This window comes from Python bivittatus, unplaced genomic scaffold (genome assembly GCF_059951505.1).
Source record: "Python bivittatus isolate LINGU-HERP-01145 unplaced genomic scaffold, Pbiv_v1 ctg000060_np1212, whole genome shotgun sequence".
In the NCBI taxonomy this organism is placed as follows: Eukaryota; Metazoa; Chordata; class Lepidosauria; order Squamata; family Pythonidae; genus Python; species Python bivittatus.
This window is the reverse complement of record NW_028277044.1, coordinates 750,000-774,748: the sequence shown is the minus strand read 5'-3', so window position 1 is coordinate 774,748 and position 24,749 is coordinate 750,000. Positions and strand designations below refer to the sequence as shown.

Below are 24,749 nucleotides of genomic sequence, written 5' to 3'. Positions count from 1 at the left end.
CACACACACCCCTGGATTATAAAACACTGTAACACAGTTGTGTGTAAGGAATGGTGGGAGTTCTGTTGACAGCAGCTTTGGTCTGACTGCAGCTAAATTGGAGAGGAGGGCTCAGCAGGCAGGTGTGGGGGGAACCTCCCTAACATTAAGCCAGCCGCTTTTTCTGGTGGGTACGTGTGTGTGTGTGTGAATGTTCCTGGGCGGCATGAGTGAAGAACGTCTGGAGTGTATGCCCCAAGTATATATTCCCACCAGGGTCACCCAAAGCCTGAAGGTCATCCCAGCTGCCCAACTAAAGCCAGCAGGCATCTGTGTTGGGCAGCGGTAATATAGGAAGGTGCTGAAGCAGAAGATCACTTTAGTGACAACAGCAAAGACATCACTTTATACTGTGTGGGAGAAGGCAATGGTAAACCACTCCTGTATTTTTACCAAGGAAACCACATGGACAGAAAATATAAAATGATTGATGATATAGTGCCGGATGATGGCCCTCTCAGGTCAGATGGCACTCAACGTGCTACTGAGGAAGAGCTGAGGAACTTCTGGAGAACTAATGATGCGTATCATGTAGCTAGATTAAAGCTTTTGGCACATCTAGTTGCTGATGTTACCATGCAGGAAAAGAAAATCCGAAGCTGCAAAGATAAAATTACAGTGGGAACATGGAACCTAGGAGGCATGAATATGGGAAAACTCACCACAGTGAAAGTTGAATTGACCACACCTTGACTTCTTAGGCATCAGCAAATTGAGATGGGCTGGAATTGGATACTGTCAGAAAGAAGACCAAACTATTTATCACCAGGACCCAGAACACAAAGGACTGGCATTACCTTCACAACCAGAAAGTATATTGCAAAAACAGTACTTGTGTACAACGTAGTCAGTGACCCAGTAATGCCATTTGGACTTGATAGCACATAGTCAGTCCTCAATTCACGTAGCCCAGGGCCTCGGGTTATGCCAAATTTTCTGACGCTGGAGCAGGATAGTGATGGCTTTTCCCAGAGCCTCCCATCACCATGGCCCCTCTGCCTGTACCTCTCTGCAAGCTTGCTGCCTGTATGTGCTGTCTTGGAGAGTGCTGACCCGTTGCCTTTATTGAAATAATACTCAGCTACCAGTCCGAGACAGTGATGGAAATGTCCTTTATTTCTGGCAACAATATGATCTGAAATGTCTGCTGAGCAAATGTTGATCTCTGTTCAGTCTTTCAACTGGCTCCATTGCAACAAGTTTTATGTAGCATCGCAGTAAAATGGCATTCGGTGAGCAGTGAAGTTTTTTACCAGTTTCAAAACTCTATAGAAGACAAGCCTTTGACAGCCAGTTTTGTTCATTGGCGTAGCTGCTATCTTGATTATTTTTCAAAACTTAGATCTGTAGCATGAGATAGGATAGAGCCGGCCTCATCCTATTTTAATAATACCTTAATAATATAAAAAGAGCTTTATTTCTTTTCTGGATTTTTTCACAGACACTGAATAGTTTTTGCATTGAATCATTGAAAAAACGGGTTTTTTTTTCTTTTTCCTTTTTCATTCCATAGAAAAATCTGCTAAAGAGGAAAAGTTGAATACTTTCTTTTAATAATTAGCATAGCTAACAGCAGTCCTCTATCTGGAAGCATCCCTAAATGTGACGTTTGAGCAGCTTTTTAAAAATCCAAAACCTCATGTTAAGACCATGCCTTTAGTATTTGAGTTTCTTCAAGCAAGACTTGGCTGATACATACATCAAGAGGATACAAAGGAGAGATGTAACTGATGCCACGGTCTTAAGATGTTGGAACTGTTTGCACACAAGCAACCTGGCTTCCATAAGGTATGAAACTGATGTTAGACAATTCTAAAGATTTTCAAAGCTTATTGGGAGAAGAAAGAAACAAATAACTATCAAATTACACTGCTTGGCCTTACATCACGTTAGGTCACAATTATCTAACTGGATATTAGCCTAGTGTGTCATGGGAAGGCTGCTTTCATAGGTACTGTGGCCATGTTCAGCCAATAGCAATTATTTATATATTAAAATGCCAATAGGTATAATATGCTGTTCATTTATTAGCATCTTAGCAGCCTCAAGTAATAGTAATACTACTAGCAGTTTTATTTAGTGAGTCCTTATAACCAAGTGTACTACAGATAAGCCAAAATTATATACAATATAAACCAATATCATAATAAAACAAGGTAAGATATTTTCTATTACAATAGAATAATAATTAGAAACAAAACAAACAATTCCTAATGCTAGCACAACTTTGTTATATAAATCTACAGTGAAAAGTGAGAGGGAAGATTTTTCTGACTTCATAAAGGTACCACAAAAGGAAGTATTTTAAAGACCTTTTTAAACATCTAGAGGTCAAACTCCAGATGTGCCTCCAGAGAGAGTTGATTCTAAAGAAGGAGTTTCTCTTTTTCCTAAAAGGGAAAAAGTCTTATGTGAGGTGGTAATTTTAACATCTGCGCTATCAAGCTGAACATACAGGAGCATCTTTTGTAATCAAGCTATTCAAATCATGAGATGATCTCGAATGCATGACCCAGAAAGTCAGCACCAGAAATTTAAACTGATAACACTCCCCAAAACCCAACCAATATAAGGACCAATGAAAAAAAGGAAAGTTGCAGGAGCAGTTATATTCACAAAAAAGCCTTCATGAGTTTCTTAGTAACTAAAGAAACTAAACTAAAGAACTAAAGAAACTAACTAAAGGTTCACACCAAATTGAAGGACAGACCTCAACCTCAACTTCTGTAGACAATAAGGAAGATTATTTTGATGGAGATATATAAGACCCATTACCAAAGTGAGAAACCAAGAGAGGAAAAACATATCTTAAGTACACAATAAGCAGAAAATATGCAGAAGAGGCTCAGGCAGATACCTCCCTAATTCACCTGAGTATAAGATGGGGAGGAGGTATAGCACTCTTAGATTTGCAAGCTTCTGCTGTTATAGCCACTCTCAGTAAAAGTAGCTTTAGTCTTCCTTTGGAGTTGATTCCTGGTCTGGTCTACCTGGTAGGGCTGACAATTTCACCCTAACCCTATCTTTACCATACTGCCAGTAGAAATGTTTGATCCTGTAAGTTACTCTGTCAGTCAATTCCTATTGTAATATGATTGTATGACTACCATTAATCGTAAAAGCATATGCAAAAACTAACCATTAAATCTAACCATAGACCTCATGGAATCCTAACCTTAACTTCAATATACCACCAACAGAAAGATTTTACACTGAAGTCTTCCTAGCACTGCAATTCCTATCATAGCATGATTTAAGACTACCGCTAATTATAAAAATTCCCCTAGAGTCAACTTTCACTCCAGATTGAATCACCTTAATCCTATCTTTATAGCAAAATATTTTTTACATCTGAAATGTTATCCCAGAGAGCAATCATCACTATAAAACATGTGGTTTAGATTACTACCAACCATAAAAACCTGGCAGAAATTTCTACCTTAAAATGAACATTATACCATTAATTATAAAAGACAAAAGCTAATTCTACTTTTAAGTATAGACATCAAGAAATCCTAAACCTAACCCTAGCCCTAACTTTACCACAACGGCAAAAGAAATTTTACACCTGCAATGTTATCCCAGGAAGGAGTCCCCACAACAACAAGGAAGCATAACTCTAGCTCTGTCTTCCCTCTTCTGCTAAGTTTCTGTCCTCAAAACTACCATGACAGGAAATCCCTACTTTAACATGAAGATAAGTATGACACTAATAATAAAAACTCAAACGCTAACCACACTGTTTTTCCCCAGATTTTTAGATTTAAATTTATTTAACAATCAGCAATACAGTGGAGCATATATAGAAGCAAAATACTGTACATATAATCTATCTTTTCTAAATGTTCATGTTCAGAAGAAATGGTTTCCGAAAACTTTCTAGTTCTTGGGAAATATCTTTGGCAAAGAGAAGTGCACTAATTTTATACACTCCATTTTTAGCCAAGGTGTTGATTCTTCTGAATTTATCAAGCTAAAATGTTATTGATACAATTAGCATCATAATAGGAGTTAATATCTAAAATTCTGAGGTCTCCTCCACTGTTATTTTGATGAAGAACCTTTGAATTTATTCTTGCTTTTTTACCAGTATGTATACATTTTCTAACCATTTTCTGTCATTTAATAAAAGGGTTTTTTTTTAATATGTGTATATATATACCTGTGTGTGTTTGTGTGTGTGCATGTACAGGGTGTACCAAAAGTCAGGCCTTACAGAAAATGTATAAATTACACATTGTTTGAATTGGTTGCCATTTTCTTCTAAGCACTTCCTTACTTGTTTGACACATGACATTTGAACATTCCGAAGTTCAGTACATTTTCGCTGAAAAGATATCTATTAATAAAACATTGTGATTGGCCTTTGGGGCCTGACTTTTGGTATACCCTGTATATATGGGTGTATACATGTTTGGAAAAGTTGTGAGCAGTGAAGAAGTACCCACATTTTTACTATAGTGCTGTTTTAGAAATTATGATACAGATAATTTAAATTTTGATCTTTCCTTCAGTTTCCTGAGTGATAGATTAATGGTTTGAAGTTCAGTTGAAATAATTTGACTAAATTTTTAGGTATGTGAACCCCTAGATACTTGAAAAAGTGCTTACGTATTTTAATTCCTGATTATCTGCTTTGTACTGTCATGGGTGTATTTACACACAGAAATTCTGGCTTAGCAAATTTAATACTTAACTCTGCTAATTTACCAACATTTGCAAAAGTGTTCATAATTCTAGAGAATGACTCACGAGAATTTGATAGGATCAGGGCAAAAAGATTTACTTTATAAAGTGTAGCATTGATATCCCACTTCAACATTATCATCTCCTAAGTTCTTACTCCTCTTATTTGGATTTCTTCTCTTCTGCTGCTCCTGAGTTGGTAATAGATCTTCTTCATTCTCTTTCTTTCTGTCAGCCCTACGATGTAGAACAGACTAAGAAACAGATACCAGGGAAGTCTAAAACTACTTTTATTAAGATGGACTATTGTAACAGAATCTTGCAAATCTGATTATGCTTTGCCTCCTCCCTTTCTTATACTCCTGTGAATTAGGAGGGTGTCTGAGATGTTTACACATTCCTTCTTCTTGTTTTAGATTCAAGCCATGTTTAGCTACTCATTGCCTTACTAACAGATCTCTCCTCTCTCTGTCAAGGTCATCCCCTTTCCTCCACACTCTCCTCCTCCTCCTCTCCTGAAGGTCTCTGGGTGGGATATATAGACATATATTTTTTCTTTCTATGTGGATACAGATTTTTTTCTTCCCATACAGAGTTATTACTAATCCGAAGGGAAATGTCCAGCTATACATTTTCCTAGGCTTTCTAAGATTTTTTTTTTAGTTTTTAAATTAATGCCTTTTTCTGAAGAGTTTCAGTTGATATATCTTGAAATATTTGGGCTCTGTCTTCACCACAATATATGTTTTCCATTGTTCTAGCTTTTTGCATAGCATTTTTAACACAATACAGTAGTGTGAAAACTTAATAATAGTGTCGCTAGTTTTTTTTTTTATTATTATTACTCAGAAGATTATACTGTCGTATTTGGTGCACACTTTCCATGTCTTCAGGACTAATGTTAATCTCTGGTAATAACTCATTTAGTCAATTTAGTTGAGAAAATATAGCCTGTCCACGTAATTCTTTTTAACCTAATGCTGCAACAGCAGTTGACATTCTCTAGATACAATCATATTGCACATAAAACTTGAGACTCTCTTTTCATTAGCTAAATTGTGGATGAATTCCTTTTGGTGACTTCTAATGTTTTATTTGTGGTGTTACCAATGTTTACTACAGTGGAGGACAACTTGGGGATTTCTTCTTGCAGTGGTTTAATTACTTTTGATCAATTGCTAAGCCTTTTTTCAACTCAGCAGACACTTCTGGTAGTGAGAAAGAGACATTACCCTCTTTGTGTTGTAAAATTTTGGGGGCCGTGATTCATTCTTCCTCCTCTTCTGAGGTCTCTTTCTTCTTAGAAAAGTAAGATGGCAAATTCTTTTTTTTAAAATCAGCTTTTGTTTTCTGGAACATACCACAACAATAAATTGTATCAGGAGACAGATGTAAGTGTTTCTTTTCACTGTATAGCTCAAATTCAAAAGAGAGCAAGAACAGTAGGACTTAGACATTATTTCTATCAGTGATGTCACTCCTTCCCCCCATGCTAACTACTATTAACTTTTAACATAGATCTTATGGAAGATCTATGTTAACACTAACACTAACTTTATCATGTTGGCAAAATAAATTTTGCCCTGAAATGTTATCCCAGACAACAATTAATGATATTAGCACTACTACTAACCAATAAAAGCTAACTCTCATCCCTAGAGCCAAGGAAACCCACCTCTCAGCTGATCTTCACCATATTCTACCTTACCAGTCACCCTGCCTGGAAATCCCTACCATAACATGAATGTAAGTGTGCAGTTAGCCCCAAACAAATCCTATTGCTAAATTTAACCATAGACCTCAAGGAAGCCTAACCCTAACCTTATCTCCCTCAGCTACTGGTACATTTTCTATCTTAAGAGTCAATTTTGTTTTTGTATCCACTGTTCAGTGCCCAGAGCTGTATATTTAAGAAGAGTGGGTGGGTGGGTGGGTGGGTGGATGGATGGATGGATGGATGGATAGCAACAAACACATAAATAAAATTTATCCTAACAGCAAAATAAACTTCATACCCTAAATGTTATCCCAAGAAACAATACCCCCTGTGACATGTCCTCAAGAGTACCACAAATCATAAAACTAACTCTCACTCTAAATTGAACCACAGACTCCAGACTCCAGGGAAGTGTACCCCTACCTTCCCCCTACTGCCAGTAGAAACATTCTGTCCTAAAGTCAACCTGGCAAGAAAATTAAGTGTACCACTAATCATAGCTTATATTGAGCATCAGGAGGCAGAAACAATTTCATCATATATTAGGACTCATCAGATGTATGTAGCCAGATCTCTCTAAGGAGTTCAAACCTTCTGTTAGGAATTGAACTCACAGGGCATTGTACTTTAGACAACTATAAATAGTACATTTGCTTTAGGAGCTATCCAGGTTCTCAGTCGCATTGCAGGAAGGGATATCCAGTATAGAATCTATCAGAATGGAATACAACAATCCACCTTCCCTTAACATCTCAGCGCACAGAGATATAGATGTTACATTATTTTATGTCCTTATGTATGAAATTTTACATTACTTCCACACACACACCCCAGTTGGAGGAGTGAGGAGTCCCAATATAGGATAAAACTGGTCACATACTGCCTCCTGGTGGTCAATGTAAGTAACAATACCACATATACCACTGTATAAAAATAGTAAAATTTTGCCCCTCCAAGTGGTGCAGGGTGGAAGTCATATAAAACCTCATACACAGGGACATGACATAATCTAACATCTATGTCTCTCTGCTGTAAGAGATTAAGGGAAGATGGACTCTACATATGATTCTGAGAGACCCTATGTTTTCTGAAATTCTTTTGTTGCTGACTAATTTAGAATTTGCAGGATGGATATCAACGCAGGAGGACATTACGGGAGGTGCCAGGATCAAAACAAACAGCATCATGTTTATTTAAATTGTTTACAGCACCAGGACTTTGGGTCTTCTGGTTCCATCCCCTGCTCAATGCAGGAATCCTCAGCCCATTCCAGACAAATGGCCATCCAACCTTTGCTTGAAAACCTCCAGTGACAGAACACCCCAGCTCCAGAAGGCAGGTTGTTCTACTGTTTAATAGATCTCAAGCCAGGAAATCCCTCTGATTTTGAGTTTAGTCTCCCTTTGCAAAACTTCTACCCATTGGTTCTTGTCCTACTCTTGGGCAGGATGGAGAATAAATCTACATTGTCTTCGCTGTGATAGCCCTTCAAATATTGCAAGGCTGATATTGTGTCTTAGTCGTCTGTTCTTTATGCTAAATAGACCCAATTCCTTTAACCATTCCTTTAAGATTTAGCCTCCATGCCCCTCACCATCTTTGATGCTCTTCTTTGCACTCTATTTCCTCAGCAACCAGAACTGGACACACTGTTCCAGTTTGGTCTGACCAGTGCAGTGTAAAGTAGAATTATCATTTCCTGTATCACAACACATATGGCTCTATTGATACAACCAAGTTTGCATTAGATATTTTGGCAGCTGCAGTACATTACTGGCTCATGTGGTCCACCAGGATGCCTAGATCCTTCTCACAGATCTCTCTGCTAAGCTAGGTACCATACATCTTGTACCTGGACATCTGGTTTTTCCTACCTAAGTGCAGAACCTTACATTTCTTGCCATTGAACTACATATTGTTGCATAGGGCCCAATGTTCAAGTCTATCAAGCTCCTTTTGAACCTTGAGCCGTCTTCTGTGGTGTAGGCAATGCTCCCAGCTTTGTGTTATCTGCAGACTTAATGTCTTATATCCCCTCACCTAAGGTATTCATGAAAATATTGTATGGCACTTTTATTTCCCAAGTTTCAATAAAAAGCCAATAAGAAGACTTGAGATGAGACTTCTGATGAATAGCAGATGTATTTTGATCAAGACACAGCTAGGTGACCCCAATCAACCCATTAACAAGAGATGTTGATGGAACCACACCTCACAAAACAAACATCAGAGGCTTTATAGACATTTAAATCTGTAATCAGATAGTACATCCCCTCATACCCATACAAGGGATTTTTGGGACGGTCTGAGCAAGTGAAAGGTGGTTCTTAGGAAGGTAAACTTAAATGTAACTTTTTCTTCTGGTTACCAAGGGAATGGCATACCAGATTCTTCTTATCTTTTTCTGGAATGTAGGGCCTCACAACTGTTGCAAAAAGCTTGGTACAACATTGAGCTTGTACTCGGCTAATTGCTTATTCAAAGACAATCGGGCATTCAGCAAAGAGATGGGGGGGGGAGAAACCAGTGCTCTTTACAAAACAAAAGCAAGTTAACCCTTTAGAAATAAAATAGAGTGCACTGTTACAGGTATACATGATGTGAAGCATATATATATATATATATATATATATATATATATATATATATATATAAAATTTTGTATATATAAAATATAAAATTGTGTATCAAAATAATGCCCTTAAATATGAAAATAGAGCGCCAGTTCGGTGTAGTATTGAAGGTGCTGGGCTAGAAACTAGGAGACTCTGAGTTTTAGGCCTCCCTTAGGCACAGAAGCTGGCTAGGTGACTTTGAGCCACTCTCTTTCTCTCTCAGCCCAACCCATCTGACAGGGTGGTGGTTGTGGGGAAAATAGGCAGGAGTATTAGGTATCTTCACTCCCTTGAGTTAGTTGTGGGATAAAATAATAATAATAATAATAATAATAATCATCAGCAGCAGCAGCAGCAGCAGCAGCAGCAGCAGCAGCAGCTGCAGCATTGGGCCTGGGGCAGAACCCTGAGGTATCCCGCTGGATGCTTCCCTTTGTGTTGACATGTTGACATTGAACTATTAAGGACTACAGGTAGTCCTCAGGTTATGACAGCAATTGAGACTGGCATAAGCCAAGTTGTTAAATGCAGTGACTTACCTGTTTTGTGCAAAATGATATCCTAAGCATGTGGTCACAGAAAATACAATTGTATTTAAAGGTCCAGGCACCCCTGGTCAAATTACATGCCTCAATTAATCCATGCATGAAGATAAGCCAACAAAACCATCACATGTCAAACACGACATCTTTCTGTTAGTATTATTCCTAGAACAGCCACCTGACCTTGGCTGATCTTCCAAAAGCTAAGCAGGGTTACACAGATCCAGTTAGTCCTTGGATGGAAACCCACCTGAAACTCTAAAAAGTTGTGGACTGGGAGGCTTTAAAAAAAGTCTGGAAAGGAAGCGATCACAAGCTGTTTCTGTCCTTCTGCCAACAAACTACCTGGTCATGGCCATGAAGTCACCAGGAGTCAAGCATGACCTGAGGGAATCTTGCCTTTTTTTAAAAATTGAAGCAGCATTAGTTGTTGTCATACTTTTGACTGATTTTTTCCCTTAAATGACATTACATGGACAAAATTATTGCTGTCTTTCAAACCTATAATTCAGTCAGAATACAGCCTATATTATTTGATTTCATTTCATTTCAGAAAGAATCTCAAGGCAATACCTTCCCCTTGCCTTCCCCCTGTGATAGAAACCTGCCCTATTGCAGAGCTATTTTTGTTGGCCAACAAATGTTAAGCCTATGCTTTTAAGGTTAGCAGAACCGGTCTTTCAGTAACTTTTGCTAACAGACAAGTATCAAAAGATACTCTTCAGATTTTAATAAAATAGTAAAGAACAGGATGACATACATTTGATTTTTGTTTGAAGTTTAATTCCATTCCACATAATTAAAACACAATGCAATGGAGACGATTATTCAGCGATAAGACCTGTTTTATCCTCCATGGGGCTTACTTACAAATAAGTTTGTGAAGGGTTGCAGCATTAGTTGTATAATTCAATCTTTTGCAATTAATAAAATAGATAAGATGTGACTGACTTATTTGACCTAATAATAATCCACCTAATTTGAGTAAGCAAACAGTTGTTTCCCAGGTTAACAGCCTGCTGTGGGCTTCAATATGGTTTTCAGTGTTTTCCTTGCGCACAGTCACGAGAAGAATCCTGTGAAATTCAAAGGGTTTCTTGTTTTGGGGAACTTTTTAAAATATAATCCCGTGGAGATTTTTCCAGTCGGAAATGTCGTTCATCTATCGCGTCTCATAGAGTCGTAAATGAGCAGGAATAAACTCCTAACAAAGTGAGGGCGCTGTTACGTCAGCTTAGCTTCATTTGCCCTTAATACGCATTCTGAAGCAAAAGAGGGCGGGGACTGTTGACAGTAGTCTCTCCTGCCTTCCACGTTCCCCTAGCAAGAGGCAGGACGGCGGAGATGTCAGCCAATCAGCGGATCCCACGACCCACCCCGGGGAACCTAGTTTAGAAAGTTGAAAGTTTCAGAGTTCCGAGGTAAACTTACCAGTGAGTCTGGAGCTCGCGCGCGTGAGTCGGCGGGAAGTCATGTTGTCTCCTCAGACTTGTATTAACAAGCTTGGCTCGGTGCTTCCTTTGCTGTTGGTGCTCTGGGACCTCCACTATGAGGGTGAGAGAAAGCTCTGCTGCTTGTAGCAATCGTTATCTGGAAAGTTTAGTTACTTGGACGGGAGGAAGGACTTGCGGCGGGGCGGAGGCAGTAGCGTGTGTGTGTGGCGGGGGGGGGGGGGCGTTGATAGAAGGCCTCTCCTCTGACTGGGCTATAAGTGCGTGCATTTATAATGATGATTCTTCTTATAGAACTAAAAACATAATGTGACTTTGGATAATTGCAAATGTACAGCCTTTCTTGTGGAGAGGGGCTGCAATGAAGCCCCCTTGGAAAGAAGCGGAGGTGTCCCCAGTCTATAATGCAGTGTTTCTCAATCTTGGCAACTTGAAGATGCATGGACTTCAACTTCCAGAATTCCCCAGCCAGATATTATTAGATAAATATCTAAATGTTAAGTATTTTCTGGCTGGGGAACTCTGGGAGTTGAAGCCCACACATCTTCAAGCTGCCAAGGTTGAGAAACACTGCTAGAATGTAATCATTCTGCTTACTCAAATCAAGTGGATTATTATTAGGTCAAATAAGTCAGTCACATCTTATCTATTTTATTAATTGCAAAAGATTGAATTATACAACTAATGCTGCAACCCTTCACAAACTTATTTGTAAGTAAGCCCCATGGAGGATAAAACAGGTCTTATCGCTGAATAATCGTCTCCATTGCATTGTGTTTTAATTATGTGGAATGGAATTAAACTTCAAAAGTTCTGCTTGTGGGTGGTGTCAGATTAATGATGCTGAAAAGGCTCAGGAAGAGGGGGGAAATGATCCATCCCTAAGTGAGGTACTGCCCCTACAGGAAAAGCTCAAAATATCCTAACTGTTCTCATGGTAGGTGGTTCTTAGAAAATCGGCATAGTCCTGGGACATTTGTTCTAAAACGTTGTAGCTTATATGCAAGGCTGTACAAATTTACTCAATGGGTTTTACTTCATGTGAATTGTGTTTAGGTATTCAGCTCATGAACTGGTAAGTGCCCAGTGTTTGTTTTGCTCCAATCTGCTCAAGTTTCCTAACATTAAATCTACAGGTCCTTCAGGATTGGCTCTTCCATCTTTCAGAGAGAAAGAATATCACTGACCTTTGTCACAAGTCTTTTGAGGCAGTAGATAAATTGCGTAAATAAATAAAATGAATAAATGTAGCAGTATGCTCAAGGAACATATGATGAATATAAATTAGCAAAGGATTTCCTCTCAGTGACATCAGCATGCTAAACCTGTATGATTGGATAGAGTTGGCATGCTCCAGGCCCCTTCCATTAAGGACTGTCATCTACTGAGACCTAGAAAATGTGCCTTCTCCATTGCAGCTCCTGCCTCTGGAACACCATCCCTTCCCCCTCCCACAGATGCATCCAGCCCCCACCCTGACCATATTCAGAAGGGCTCTAAAGACGTGACTTTTTTCCCAAGCTTGGGTTAGAGTGGGTGGCAGGTCGTATTTGAGTGCCTTTTAATGGTTGCTTTTCCTCTAGCATCTGGGTGATTTTTGTTTTTAATTGTATTGTATGGTTGTTTTTACTATATACTACCCAGAGCTGTCATAGAGTTGGGCAGCCTTATACAGTTCTAAAATGTCAAATTTAAATAAACTTTAAAAACCCTGAGTTCATTGGCTGTATTTTGCAAATAAATTGTTAGTTGGATAATTGCAAATGCATGTGCACAGTTGCACATTCCAAATATTGTTTTAAAGTTTGGTCTCTGATTTGCTGCCTCCCTTTTATGCAGTGGCTCCCCATAGCTGTAGGAGTTGCATGGGTTGCAGATGTTTTGACTTGGTTGTAAAAATATATTTTATCCTGCAGTCATAACTTAATAATATAGCTTTCACATCATGCTACCTTTTTTAGTTCAGGGATATGGGGTGTTTCCTTTTAGGTACTAATGTATGCTTATAATTAATTTGATATTTGGTGCTGAATATTTATACTACTTATATTGATTTAGTTTTCAAATTTATGCTTTCTGCTTTTCCACATATAACAGCCAAGATGAATAAAAATGAAAAACAGCAAAATATATGAATTTAAATATAACAGTATAACAAACACCAGCAACCCAGTTAAAACTTGCATGCAAATCAGCAGAAAAGAAAATAATTATTAGGTCTGTTAGAATTAATTTTTTTACTGTTGATCAAGGAAAGAAGTCCATGAGATGACTAGAAATATCTTCCTTAGAAGGGTAGCGCCTTGATTTAATGCAGTCAGTGAAAAGGCCATCCATTGTGTTCCACCAAGTGTGCATCAAATGCTAATAGAAGCTGAGAAAAAACCTTTAGACAAATTTGTGGACCCTTTAGTTAACTTGTGGCTGAATTTAAGAAATTCCATGGTTAAGCGTTCTGAAGGGACTGAAGTTGAAGTGTTGATTGTGGTATAATTTCGTGAAGATTAATTCACTTATGCCATTTATCAGTTGAGCAAGTATGTGATGCCCATATCTGGAATCCAGAGGGGTTTGTATGTGTATTTGAATACCGGAGACCAGGACATGTATGGGTTGAAGCATAAATTGATTTATTGACCAATACGGTAGATCCAATGGGTAATGCTAGAGACCCAATGGGTAGTGCTAAAGAGGAGTAAGGTCACAAGCCTTCTTTATTGATATATACAAATCATCCCTTCCATTTGATTGGTTACATTATAATTACACTTAAGCAGCAACAATATAATAGATAATGACCTATTGTTATTGTTATAATAATTGTAGTAGTGCAACTGATAAAATTACCTTTATTTATTGGGTTCATTTCTATGCATATTAAAACATTCATTGATGGAATGAATAAGTTGGGAGGCTGATATAGTACTGACAGGCCCACTGGATTGCCACAAAGCTCTGGGAATGCCCAGGAAGCCCAAATGTAAGCCTGAAGGCCACAGAAGCCACAAGGAGGCTGCTGGGAACATGGAGGCTGTGCAGGAGCGTGTGGAGGACATGGAGGCTAGGAAGTCTGTTGAGAATGCTGGGGATATGGAGGCTATGTGGGAGATGGAGATGCTGCTGAAGCTGCAGTGGTCTCGGAGGCCTCGTGGTTGGCAGCCCTGACTCCAGAGACCAAAGCCACCATGGATGCAAAGTGTGCTGGGCCTGGTAGAGCTGGTACTGACAGTGCAATGGGAGCCTGCAGGGCTGGTGGAGTGGCTGGGGCCAGCAGGGGCCTCAGAATTCAGGTACCTGGTAGTGTCATTGGAGCCAGTGGTAGGATGATGGCACAGTGGACTGCTTGGCATTTAGGGCTGGTTGTGATGTGTCAGATGTCTGAGTGACCATGAGTGGCTTTTTAACATCTGCACCTCCCTTGGACATTGGACTGCTAGGGTGTGGGCTGGTTTGGTCCTCTCAGTCTATCTCTGGACCTGTGTGGAAGGTCCTGGGGCTGCTCTGGAGGAAAGATGAAAGTTGTGGGGCATAACCAGGTTGTGCTGGGCTTGCAGATACTGTGCTTTTTGGGGCCTTTGCTGCCAGCTTGGAGGCCAGTGGTGGGCTCTGGAGTTGCCCAAACAGGGTTCTTCCCTGGGCCTAAGAAGGAGGTGTCTTTCTGTCTCTCTGGCCCTTTGGAGTTGTTATCTTCCACCCTGATGGTGGATGGCAGGTGGCCCTGGTTGGGTCCCTTGTGGGACAGGGTGAGTTATTGTGGCTTGGTTTGTGTTGGTTGTATGGGTGTGATTGTGTGCCTTGGCCTGAGAGGAGGGACCAAGGTGTGAAGAGAGCTGAGGGAGCAGGCAGGAACATCAGGACAGTCACAGGCAGAGATAGGTGTGGCGGTGACCCAGGGGCAGGGCGCATATGGGGACATTGGACTTGCCACTTTTTTAGCCATTCAGGTCTGATTTCATCTATCAGTGGTATCAGAGATATTGGTTATTTTTGTGATTTCCATTTTTTTTAAAAATGCAGGTAATAGAAAAACTCACCTTAATTTTTCCTCTTCCCTCAGGAGTACAATGTGGCATAAATGCAGAAGTAGAAAAGCAACTTGAATTGGGAAAGAAACTGTTGGCAGCTGGGCAGCTGGCAGATGCTTTGTCACACTTCCATGCCGCCATAGGTACGTACCTGAAGACTGCTGAGTTTTCCTTCTGAATATGTGGTTTTTGCTACCTCTAGTCCATCAAGATAAATTATTCTGGTGTTAGTTTCTGCATTCTGTCCCTGTCACTTAAATCTAAGTAAGCAACTATAGTGTTCACTTCCAGATAACTTCTAGCTATTCTGTGGTTTCTTTCATTTATATTTATTACAGTTTAATTTACGATTAGAACACAGATCAGTGGAACTTAAGTTAGTCATGGTGTTAGTATAAGTTCTTCATGGCAGAGATCAATTGTGGTATAGTGGTTTCAGTGTTGGCGCCAGGGGACTCCAAGCTGGACAGACACAGATCCTAGTCCCCTGCTTGACCATGGAACTTGCTGAGTAACTTTGGGTCATATTTGAAACTCATTTAGTGGAGATAAATTAAGGGGAGACTTCCCAGGTAAGCTGTTTTGAACTTGCTGAGGAGAAGGGAAACTATCAGTATAACAAATAATGGCAGACTCAGGTTCAGGTGTGGCTATTGCAAATAAGATCATCAATACTGCATTTGGATTGTGAATTGTGTAGGACTTGTTCAAATTTTCCTGATCGCTATGGGTTTTTACATTTCAGTGGGTGAGTCAGGCTTGTGCAGGGATTTCTAGAATCACAGAGTCCTAAAGCCTATTTAGATCACTGAGTCCAACTCCCTGCTCAGAGTAAGAATCCAAGTTAAAGCTTTGTTCTTTAGTTTCTAGCTTCCAGCTGAAGATTTCCAGAGAAGGAGTTCAGTAACACTCCACTGTCAAACGATCCTTACTGTTAGGAAGTTTCTTCTAACATTTCATTGGAATTGCCTAAAATCCAATACTCCGTTTTTTGGATTTTGAGAAGATAGAGAACAGGCCTTGGTGATATGTTAGATCCTCACTCATACGCTGTTATAGGAGAAGATAGATATAATAGGCCATCATTTGGAAAGTTGCATGAGAAAGGGATGTCACTGTCATTCTACCATTCTCCTCTGCAGTTGGAGGCTTCAGCTATTTTCTCTGTTTGCAACTCCAGTCTTTGGCAGAACAGAGATGAGAAATGGAAAAAAGGGTCTGTGTCAGGAAACTGCGAGGGGAGTAAGGTATGGGAATGAGAGTTCTCACTCTCTGCCTCTCTGTGCCTCTTGTAATATCTGAAAATATTTATGTGTGATGAGGTAGACACAAGAAAATAAATGTTTTCCATCATTGATTGTGGTTTTTTTGAACAGTGGTTTATTAGCTGAGTTAGCACAGCACACTGAACTGTAAACCATTTCCAAAATAGTGATTGAGTTAGGGTTAAGGAAGGGCTAGGATCATGGGTGGACTTATGCATTTTATTAACCCATTCCCCCCAAGTATAAGGTTAAAATTAGGGGTGATGAGAAACTCATTCTTGGTGAGCATTCTGGTTGCTGATTGAATGTTTTTATACTTGGTTCACAGTTCCAAAATATTCTAGCTATTTGCAGGAATTAAGCAAAAAGGCTGGTATGTTTCTATTGGGTACATGCTAAAGGCTTATTAACAGGGAGGGTGAGAAGAACATTCCATCACTGGTCTCCAGCAAGTCAATTATTTGGCCTTCCATAAGGGAAGGATGTAGAATCCAGGACCAAAATACAGTGGAGCAAAAAAGTATTTAGTCAGCCACCAATTGTGCAAGTTCTCCCACTTAAAAAGATGAGAGAGGCCTGTAATTTTCATCATAGGTATACCTCAACTATGAGAGACAAAATGAGAAAAAAAATCCAGAAAATCACATTGTCTGATTTTTAAAGAATTTATTTGCAAATCATGGTGGAAAATAAGTATTTGGTCACCTACAAACAAGCAAGATGTCTGGCTCTCACAGACCTGTAACTACTTCTTTAAGAGGCTCCTCTGTCCTCCACCCGTTACCTGTAGTAATGGCACCTGTTTGACCTTGTTATCAGTATAAAAGACACCTGTCCACAACCTCAAACAGTCACACTCCAAACTCCACTATGGCCAAGATCAAAGAGCTGTTGAAGGACACCAGAAACAAAATTGTAGACCTGCACCAGGCTGGGAAGACTGAATCTGCAATAGGCAAGCAGCTTGGTGTGAAGAAACCAACTGTGGGAGCAATAATTAGAAAATGGAAGACATACAAGACCACTGATAATCTCCCTCGATCTGGGGCTCCACGCAAGATCTCACCCCGTGGGGTCAAAATGATCACAAGAACGGTGAGCAAAAATCCCAGAACCACATGGGGGGACCTAGTGAATGACCTGCAGAGAGCTGGGACCAAAGTAACAAAGGCTACCATCAGTAACACACTACGCCACCAGGGACTCAAATCCTGCAGTGCCAGACGTGTCCCCCTGCTTAAGCCAGTACATGTCCGGGCCTGTCTGAAGTTTGCTAGAGAGCATTTGGATGATCCAGAAGAGGATTGGGAGAATGTCATATGGTCAGATGAAACCAAAGTAGAACGTTTTGGTCTAAACTCAACTCGTCGTGTTTGGAGGAGAGAGAATGCTGAGTTGCATCCAAAGAACACCATACCTACTGTGAAGCATGGGGGTGGAAACATCATGCTTTGGGGCTGTTTTTCTGCAAAGGGACCAGGACGACTGATCCGTGTAAAGGAAAGAATGAATGGGGCCATGTATCGTGAGATTTTGAGTGAACACCTCCTTCCATCAGCAAGGGCATTGATGATGAAACGTGGCTGGGTCTTTCAGCATGACAATGATCCCAAACACACCGCCCGGGCAACGAAGGAGTGGCTTTGTAAGAAGCATTTCAAGGTCCTGGAGTGGCCTAGCCAGTCTCCAGATCTCAACCCCATGGAAAAGCTTTGGAGGGAGTTGAAAGTCCGTGTTGCCCAGCGACAGCCCCAAAACATCACTGCTCTAGAGGAGATCTGCATGGAGGAATGGGCCAAAATACCAGCAACAGTGTGTGAAAACCTTGTGAAGACTTACAGAAAACGTTTGACCTCTGTCATTGCCAACAAAGGATATATAACAAAGTATTGAGATGAACTTTTGATATTGACCAAATACTTATTTTCCACCATGATTTGCAAATAAATTCTTTAAAAATCAGACAATGTGATTTTCTGGATTTTTTTCCCCATTTTGTCTCTCATAGTTGAGGTATACCTACAGTATGATGAAAATTACAGGCCTCTTTCATCTTTTTAAGTGGGAGAACTTGCACAATTGGTGGCTGACTAAACACTTTTTTGCCCCACTGTATATTACACACATGTGAGTCTGCAGTTAGAGATTAGAAGCTGTAGCATGTTGGCGCTCAGCTTTATTCTTTTATTGCCCACTTCTGGAAAGCCTGTCCTATGCATACCATTTTTAAAATTTTCATTAGAGTGCCTACTTTGCTGGAAATATTCCTTCATCAAGTTATATGCACTGGTAGACCCCCTCCTCACTCCTCCCCCCCCCCCCAGTAATTGTGTTATTATTCCTCCTTGTTGCTTGCTCCCTTCTATCCAAAGCTTTGGCTGGCTTGAGGCAATGTTCTGATTGCTACTTTTTCTCTTGCAGAAGGAGACGCTGATAACTACCTTGCTTATTACAGAAGAGCCACAGTCTATCTAGCCATGGGCAAATCAAAAGCTGCCATTCGTGACTTAAGCAGGGTAGTTGAATTAAAGCAGGATTTCACATCGGTAAGCAATGCTTTCTAAAAATTCCTTCAGGGTGGCTGGAAATGGCTTTTGGTCTTTATTTTTCTGTTGCCTTTTAAATGGGAGTCTGTCTCCCTTTCTTTTTTAGTAAGTGGTCTAATCTAACAGGGAACCTCAATTATCATACAACTTGGGGGGATTAAATGTAGGCTACAATTCTAGGTGGGAAGACAGGATTTTCATAGTATTAATTCAGCATGTGAATTTTCTCTGATTACTGCAAGAGGTATTAATATGTTACTGTGATTTGGGGCTGAAGATTTTGGCATAACTACAAATTGCTGAAGTATACGCAGATGGATCCTTAAATCCTTTTTAGATTCTTAAGTAGTCTTTCTTCATTATCAAAATCATGATTGTTTTATTTGGAGCATCCATAATCTTGCTAATACAGTGGTATATAGCACTATGTATTTTGATGCCACTATATCAGCGATAATCGTAATATTTCTACTGCTTGGGAGGTGTATATTTTTAGAAAGTAATGCTGATGCTATAAAATCTTTGAATAACGAAGTAACACTTTTTAAAATTGGAAAACTTTGGAAATATTGTGCTATATATCAATACTTAGTAATTTTATTGGTGATAGATTAGAGTTATATTTGTAGATCTTTATAAGATTCAAACTGGGATCTGGATTTTTTTTTTTTTTTTTTGGAGTAATGTATAGTAATTTTACCTTGTCTTGTGTTGAAACCAAAAGCAGATGCTGTTATCAGAAGCAGAGGCATCTCTCTGTGTGTAGGTTTTAAAAAGTCAAGATGGTGGCTGTAATACAAGTAAAAAAGGAGTAAGTCTTTGATCATGCAGCTGCCATATTGACTTTTTTGACCCCCATGTCTCTAATCAGAAATACTTTTTTCTCTCAGCAGTAATGATTTTGATATTTGTTTTGATGTTTCAGTAAGACTATAATTTGGGGGAAATTCAAAGTCATATGAAGCATTTACTTAGAAATCCTTTCAATTTAAAGGAAAATGATTGAATTGTGCCATCATTTGCAATGATACACTTTTGACTGATGTAATAATTTTAAAAAATCTTTGCTAAAAACTTGTAATTAGAAAATGAAGAAGCCATGCATGTTATGAATCAGACAAGGTAAGATAATGTCCCCATGGTTCTTCTAAAGTAATTTAAGTGAAATGTATTTTTTTGCTTCTATTAAACAGTTCCATTTACAGTATTTATTTAATTTCTAAGGAGCTAAGTTGACTGTCTATTTGTCCCTCCTCCTCCATGAAGTAGTGAAGCGGGGAGACCAGGACCATCTGAAAGCCTCATTAGAGTTATGCCTTGGAATACCCCAGTCTTAATCTGGCAATCTGATCACAGTGGCTGTTTTTGTATTACAAAATTATTTTTCTTTAGGCAAGACTACAAAGAGGGCATCTACTGCTTAAACAGGGAAAGTTGGACGAAGCTGAAGAGGATTTTGATGGCGTGGTAAGTGAAGTACCTCCTCGAGGCATAATTGAAGTAGCAGCATATGATGAAAGGGTATTAAGCAGTGTATGTCCCCTTATTCCTATACTACATACTGGTGGAATAGTTTAGAATTTGAGTAGTGCTAGAGTCAGCAAGAAATTAGGACCATGTAAATGGTGTTGCTGCCCTGCATCTTCAACTATCTTTTAACATTGATATGGCCTAAACCTAGAGTCCTGCACATTTCTGCACCAAGGAGAGACCATTAAATATATAATTGCCCAATGGTTGCCAATGGGTGGGTGCATTGGGACATTTCGTATCTAACTGAGAGGGAGGGAAGGCTAAAAAAAGAAAAACACCTTACCCCCCCAAAGCAAAATAAGAATGAGGGGGGTGACATTTGAACTCCAAAATACACAACAGTTCGTTTTCAGAGAAGGTAAACTAATGAGTCAGAGACAAGAAAATGAGTACAAAGTAAAGGTAAGAAATGTGACCTAAATGCCTGATTGCATGTTCTTCTTCACAATGCACTATCGCGTGTCATTTCACTGAAAGCAAGCTGATGATTCTCAGAAAAATATGCATCCTAGGAGACAAACATGCCCCAAACCTTCAGTTGAAACCTATGCCTGGAACAGAAGAGAAAACACACACTTTTTCCCTGCTTTCTTCAGCCTTGCAGGATGCTCTTAACCAAATCCCAAGCTGTACTGGATGCTCTCATTCCCTTTTTCTACTCCTGCAAGATGCTCCCTCAGCTCATGACTTCTGCTTTACTTTCTTTTCTTTTTTTAACTTTTTTAAATTAATTTTTAATTAATTTTTTTTAAAAAAATTAAAAACAGTAAAAACTAGCAAGAGCTAATATTAAGAAAAAGAATAAGAAGAAAAAAAATTAGAAAAAAAGGATAGTAAAGATCAAGAGTGCAGAAAAAAAGAAAAGAAGAAAAAAAAGTTGAATCTGTAATTCAACTTCTATTCCAACAAATCTACCATATTCGTTCATCATATTCTAATTTTGTTTTTAATTGTGGGTTAACATATAACACAACTCCATTAACTTTTTTTGGGCCTGCCAAAATAAATTCTTTGTCCCAAATTCTTGCAAATCAAATATTTTATTTCCTTTTTTCTAGTATGAGTCTCTTGTAAACAAATTACATCTTGTTTAAGTTTTTTTAAATTATGAAACACTTTTCTTCTCTTTTGTGGAACATTTGCTCCATTAATATTCCACGTTAGCCATTTGTAATCTATAATTAAGCCAGTAATTTAGAAAAGTATATACCTGTGGCACCCAACTTAGAGTCCTCTTTTTGATCTTCCTCCTGGACAAGTTTGGCTTTTGAGCTTGTCTTCTCATCCTCCTCCAGGTCCCCTTCTGATTTTTCCAGAAATTCTGTAGCTTTATGAACAGAATTTTGTCGACATCTTTTCTGTTGGAAAGTAAAAATCACTCCCTCCAGTTTATCCCAATGAAACAAAATCTTCTGTTTCAATATCTCTGTCAAAAAAAAGCAATCCTTTCTCTTACATAAAATTCTGATGGGAATTCTTTTAATATAATTATATCCACATTGCCAATGTTCAGTCTGGTCTTAAAATGCCATTGCAAAACTTGATCCCTGGTCCTTTTCTTTGCAAAATGTACTAGCTCATCCCTTGGCACATGTCTTATTGCTGCATAGCATGAATTTACCCAGTACACCTTATCATTCTCATCTTCAGCTCTTTCCTCCTCCCAATTTAAACATTCTGCTAATACTTGAACCACCATTCTTCTAATACCTTCCCCTGGAATTTCTGGAATAGCTCTAAACTCAGGCAAAATTCCTTCTCCCTCAACTCCAGCAAAGCCACATTGTCCAATCCTTTCTCCAACTCAAGATCTCTAGTTTCTGTTTTATTCTTCAATGTTTCCATCCTCACATAACCTGCTTCGTTTCTTCAGAGATTTGTTTCATCTCTCCAGCAATTTGTTTCACATAACTGTCCAGCTTATCTATTCTTTCTTTTTTCCCCCCAAAGTCTCAAATTTAGCCCCTAATTCATCAAATATTGGTTTAAGTAAACTTAAAGTGACCGTCTTCTCCAACGGTTGCTTTACGGAGCCTCTTCTCATTTCTTTCACTGCCTTCCTTGTAGCCATGTTCTTTTTATCCCCCCCATAGCCAAATATATTAAATACAAGAGAAAGTAAAGAGACAGTTCATGCCTTCTGGTGTCTTTCAAGATGGAATTGCAGGCACGCGTCAAAGGAAGTACACAGGGATCAAGTTACAGCCTTCTTCTATTTTAGAAACCGAACCAATCAACAAGCACAGTCCAGCAAAACAAAACACTTTCCCATGGAAAAATCAAGCCTCGTCACTGCATATGGAGTGTCATAGAAAAATAAAATTCTAACAAGAAAGCTTCCCTTTTTAATATAAATAACTTTTAATATTTAATATAATTCCCTTTTAAATTCCAATTTTCATACAGCTTTTGGTGAATTAATCAGATTCAAATTAAGCTCTAATTCTTCTTTTAAAAATATAGACCCAAAATTAAGGATAAGCCCAAGAGAATTACTTATCTGTTGTGAAGGAAGGTCTCTCTTAAACTGAAAAATAATTAAAGTCCAAAGTATTTTAGAAATGAGGTTCAATTGGCTCTAGTATCCATATAAAGACAGCACCATAGCTGCAAACGAAGATGGATCCCCCACCTCCTGGCTGCTCAGCTCGAAAGCCATTCGCAGAAGCTTCCGTCCCCATGATTAGCTTTTGAGAAACAGCTGTCTGGAGACTGAATGGGTTGATTTCTTGCTTCCTCCTTGATTCGGAGCAAGTTGAGTGGCCAGCACTTGCCGCCAGCCGCCAATCCTGCTGTGATGCCATCTCTGCTATTTCAAAGATGCCTAAGCCACCACTGATCCCCCACCGGAAGCCCACTTTCTTTCTTTTCTTGAGGAAAGAATAAAATACTTCAGTATGAGGTGCTGACCTGCAACTGTGTCATTTTCTGATTCACATTGTCTGATTTTTAAAGAATTTATTTGCAAATCATGGTGGAAAATAAGTATTTGGTCACCTACAAACAAGCAAGATGTCTGGCTCTCACAGACCTGTAACTACTTCTTTAAGAGGCTCCTCTGTCCTCCACCCGTTACCTGTAGTAATGGCACCTGTTTGACCTTGTTATCAGTATAAAAGACACCTGTCCACAACCTCAAACAGTCACACTCCAAACTCCACTATGGCCAAGACCAAAGAGCTGTTGAAGGACACCAGAAACAAAATTGTAGACCTGCACCAGGCTGGGAAGACTGAATCTGCAATAGGCAAGCAGCTTGGTGTGAAGAAATCAACTGTGGGAGCAATGTGATTTTCTGGATTTTTTTTTCTCATTTTGTCTCTCATAGTTGAGGTATACCTATGATGAAAATTACAGGCCTCTCTCATCTTTTTAAGTGGGAGAACTTGCACAATTGGTGGCTGACTAAATACTTTTTTGCCCCACTGTATGTTAAAATCAGTAAAAAGGATCAAGTTGCTCAGTTGAAGTAGAAGACTGCACAAGACTATCAGTACATCTGATTGTCTCCTGGGGGGGGCTTGCTCTTTATTAAGTATGTACTTAATGTTTGAATTTAGGAGATTTAGGGTGCCTTCTTTTATACATCATAACTTTAAAGTGTTGCATTTTAAAAAGAAGCATTTATTAGCCATACATTTGGCAAAAAGAACTTTTGCTTTGTTGTGAATCTTCTTCTGGTCAGTTTCAGCAGGATGTGTTTTTTCAATTTTGTTTGTGTCTCTCTTACATGTTTTGCACTCCCAGTTTTTTCACTCCTTGCCTAATTTTGATGTGATTATTTCACATATATTCAAAATTCCTAAATGTAAAACAGCCAAGATGATGGTTCTTCTCCTGATACTACTCTTATTGGAGCTCAGAATTCAAAGTAAATATTAGGAAGCTAAAGACCACTCATTCTGCCTTGAAATAAAAAGAACAGATTATTTTGATGGCCTGTTTAATATCTGTTAAATATTATGCAACTTTTTGTCTCTTTTTTAACAAAGCGTATCTTAGTATAGAGGGAAGAATATGACAAAAAGATTTAAAATCTTTAATTGAGGAAACTAGAATACCTTGTCTAAATTGCAGCCCAGTATATTTCAAATAGAATTAGACTATTCTTTAGAAAAATAAAATTACCCTCCAGAAATAAGGAATTATAGGAGTTAAAAACAGGCAGCCAGCCATTTGATTAAGCTTCCCAGTGGGCAATATTTTAAAAAATAAATCATTAGGACAGAGTTCTTTTGAATATATTTGTGAGGGGATTTTTCTATTTGCAGCAGCCCATTCCTTATAGGAAAATAGGGGCCTGCAGTCGGGCCCATCGAAGTAATCATTC

General features: G+C 39.0%; 1 protein-coding gene across 1 annotated transcript in view; it reads left to right on the top strand.

Annotated features, from left to right (window-relative positions):
• Positions 1-10,988: 10,988 nt before the first annotated feature.
• The window catches only part of DNAJC3 (DnaJ heat shock protein family (Hsp40) member C3), a 41,462-nt gene continuing 27,701 nt past the window's right edge, over positions 10,989-24,749 (top strand). The window contains exons 1-4 of the mRNA XM_088136442.1: positions 10,989-11,153; positions 15,108-15,218; positions 18,762-18,886; positions 20,279-20,353. Coding sequence (XP_087992568.1) covers positions 11,072-11,153; positions 15,108-15,218; positions 18,762-18,886; positions 20,279-20,353 — 393 coding nt within the window. The 5' untranslated portion in view covers positions 10,989-11,071. The remainder of the gene's footprint in view (positions 11,154-15,107; positions 15,219-18,761; positions 18,887-20,278; positions 20,354-24,749) is intronic.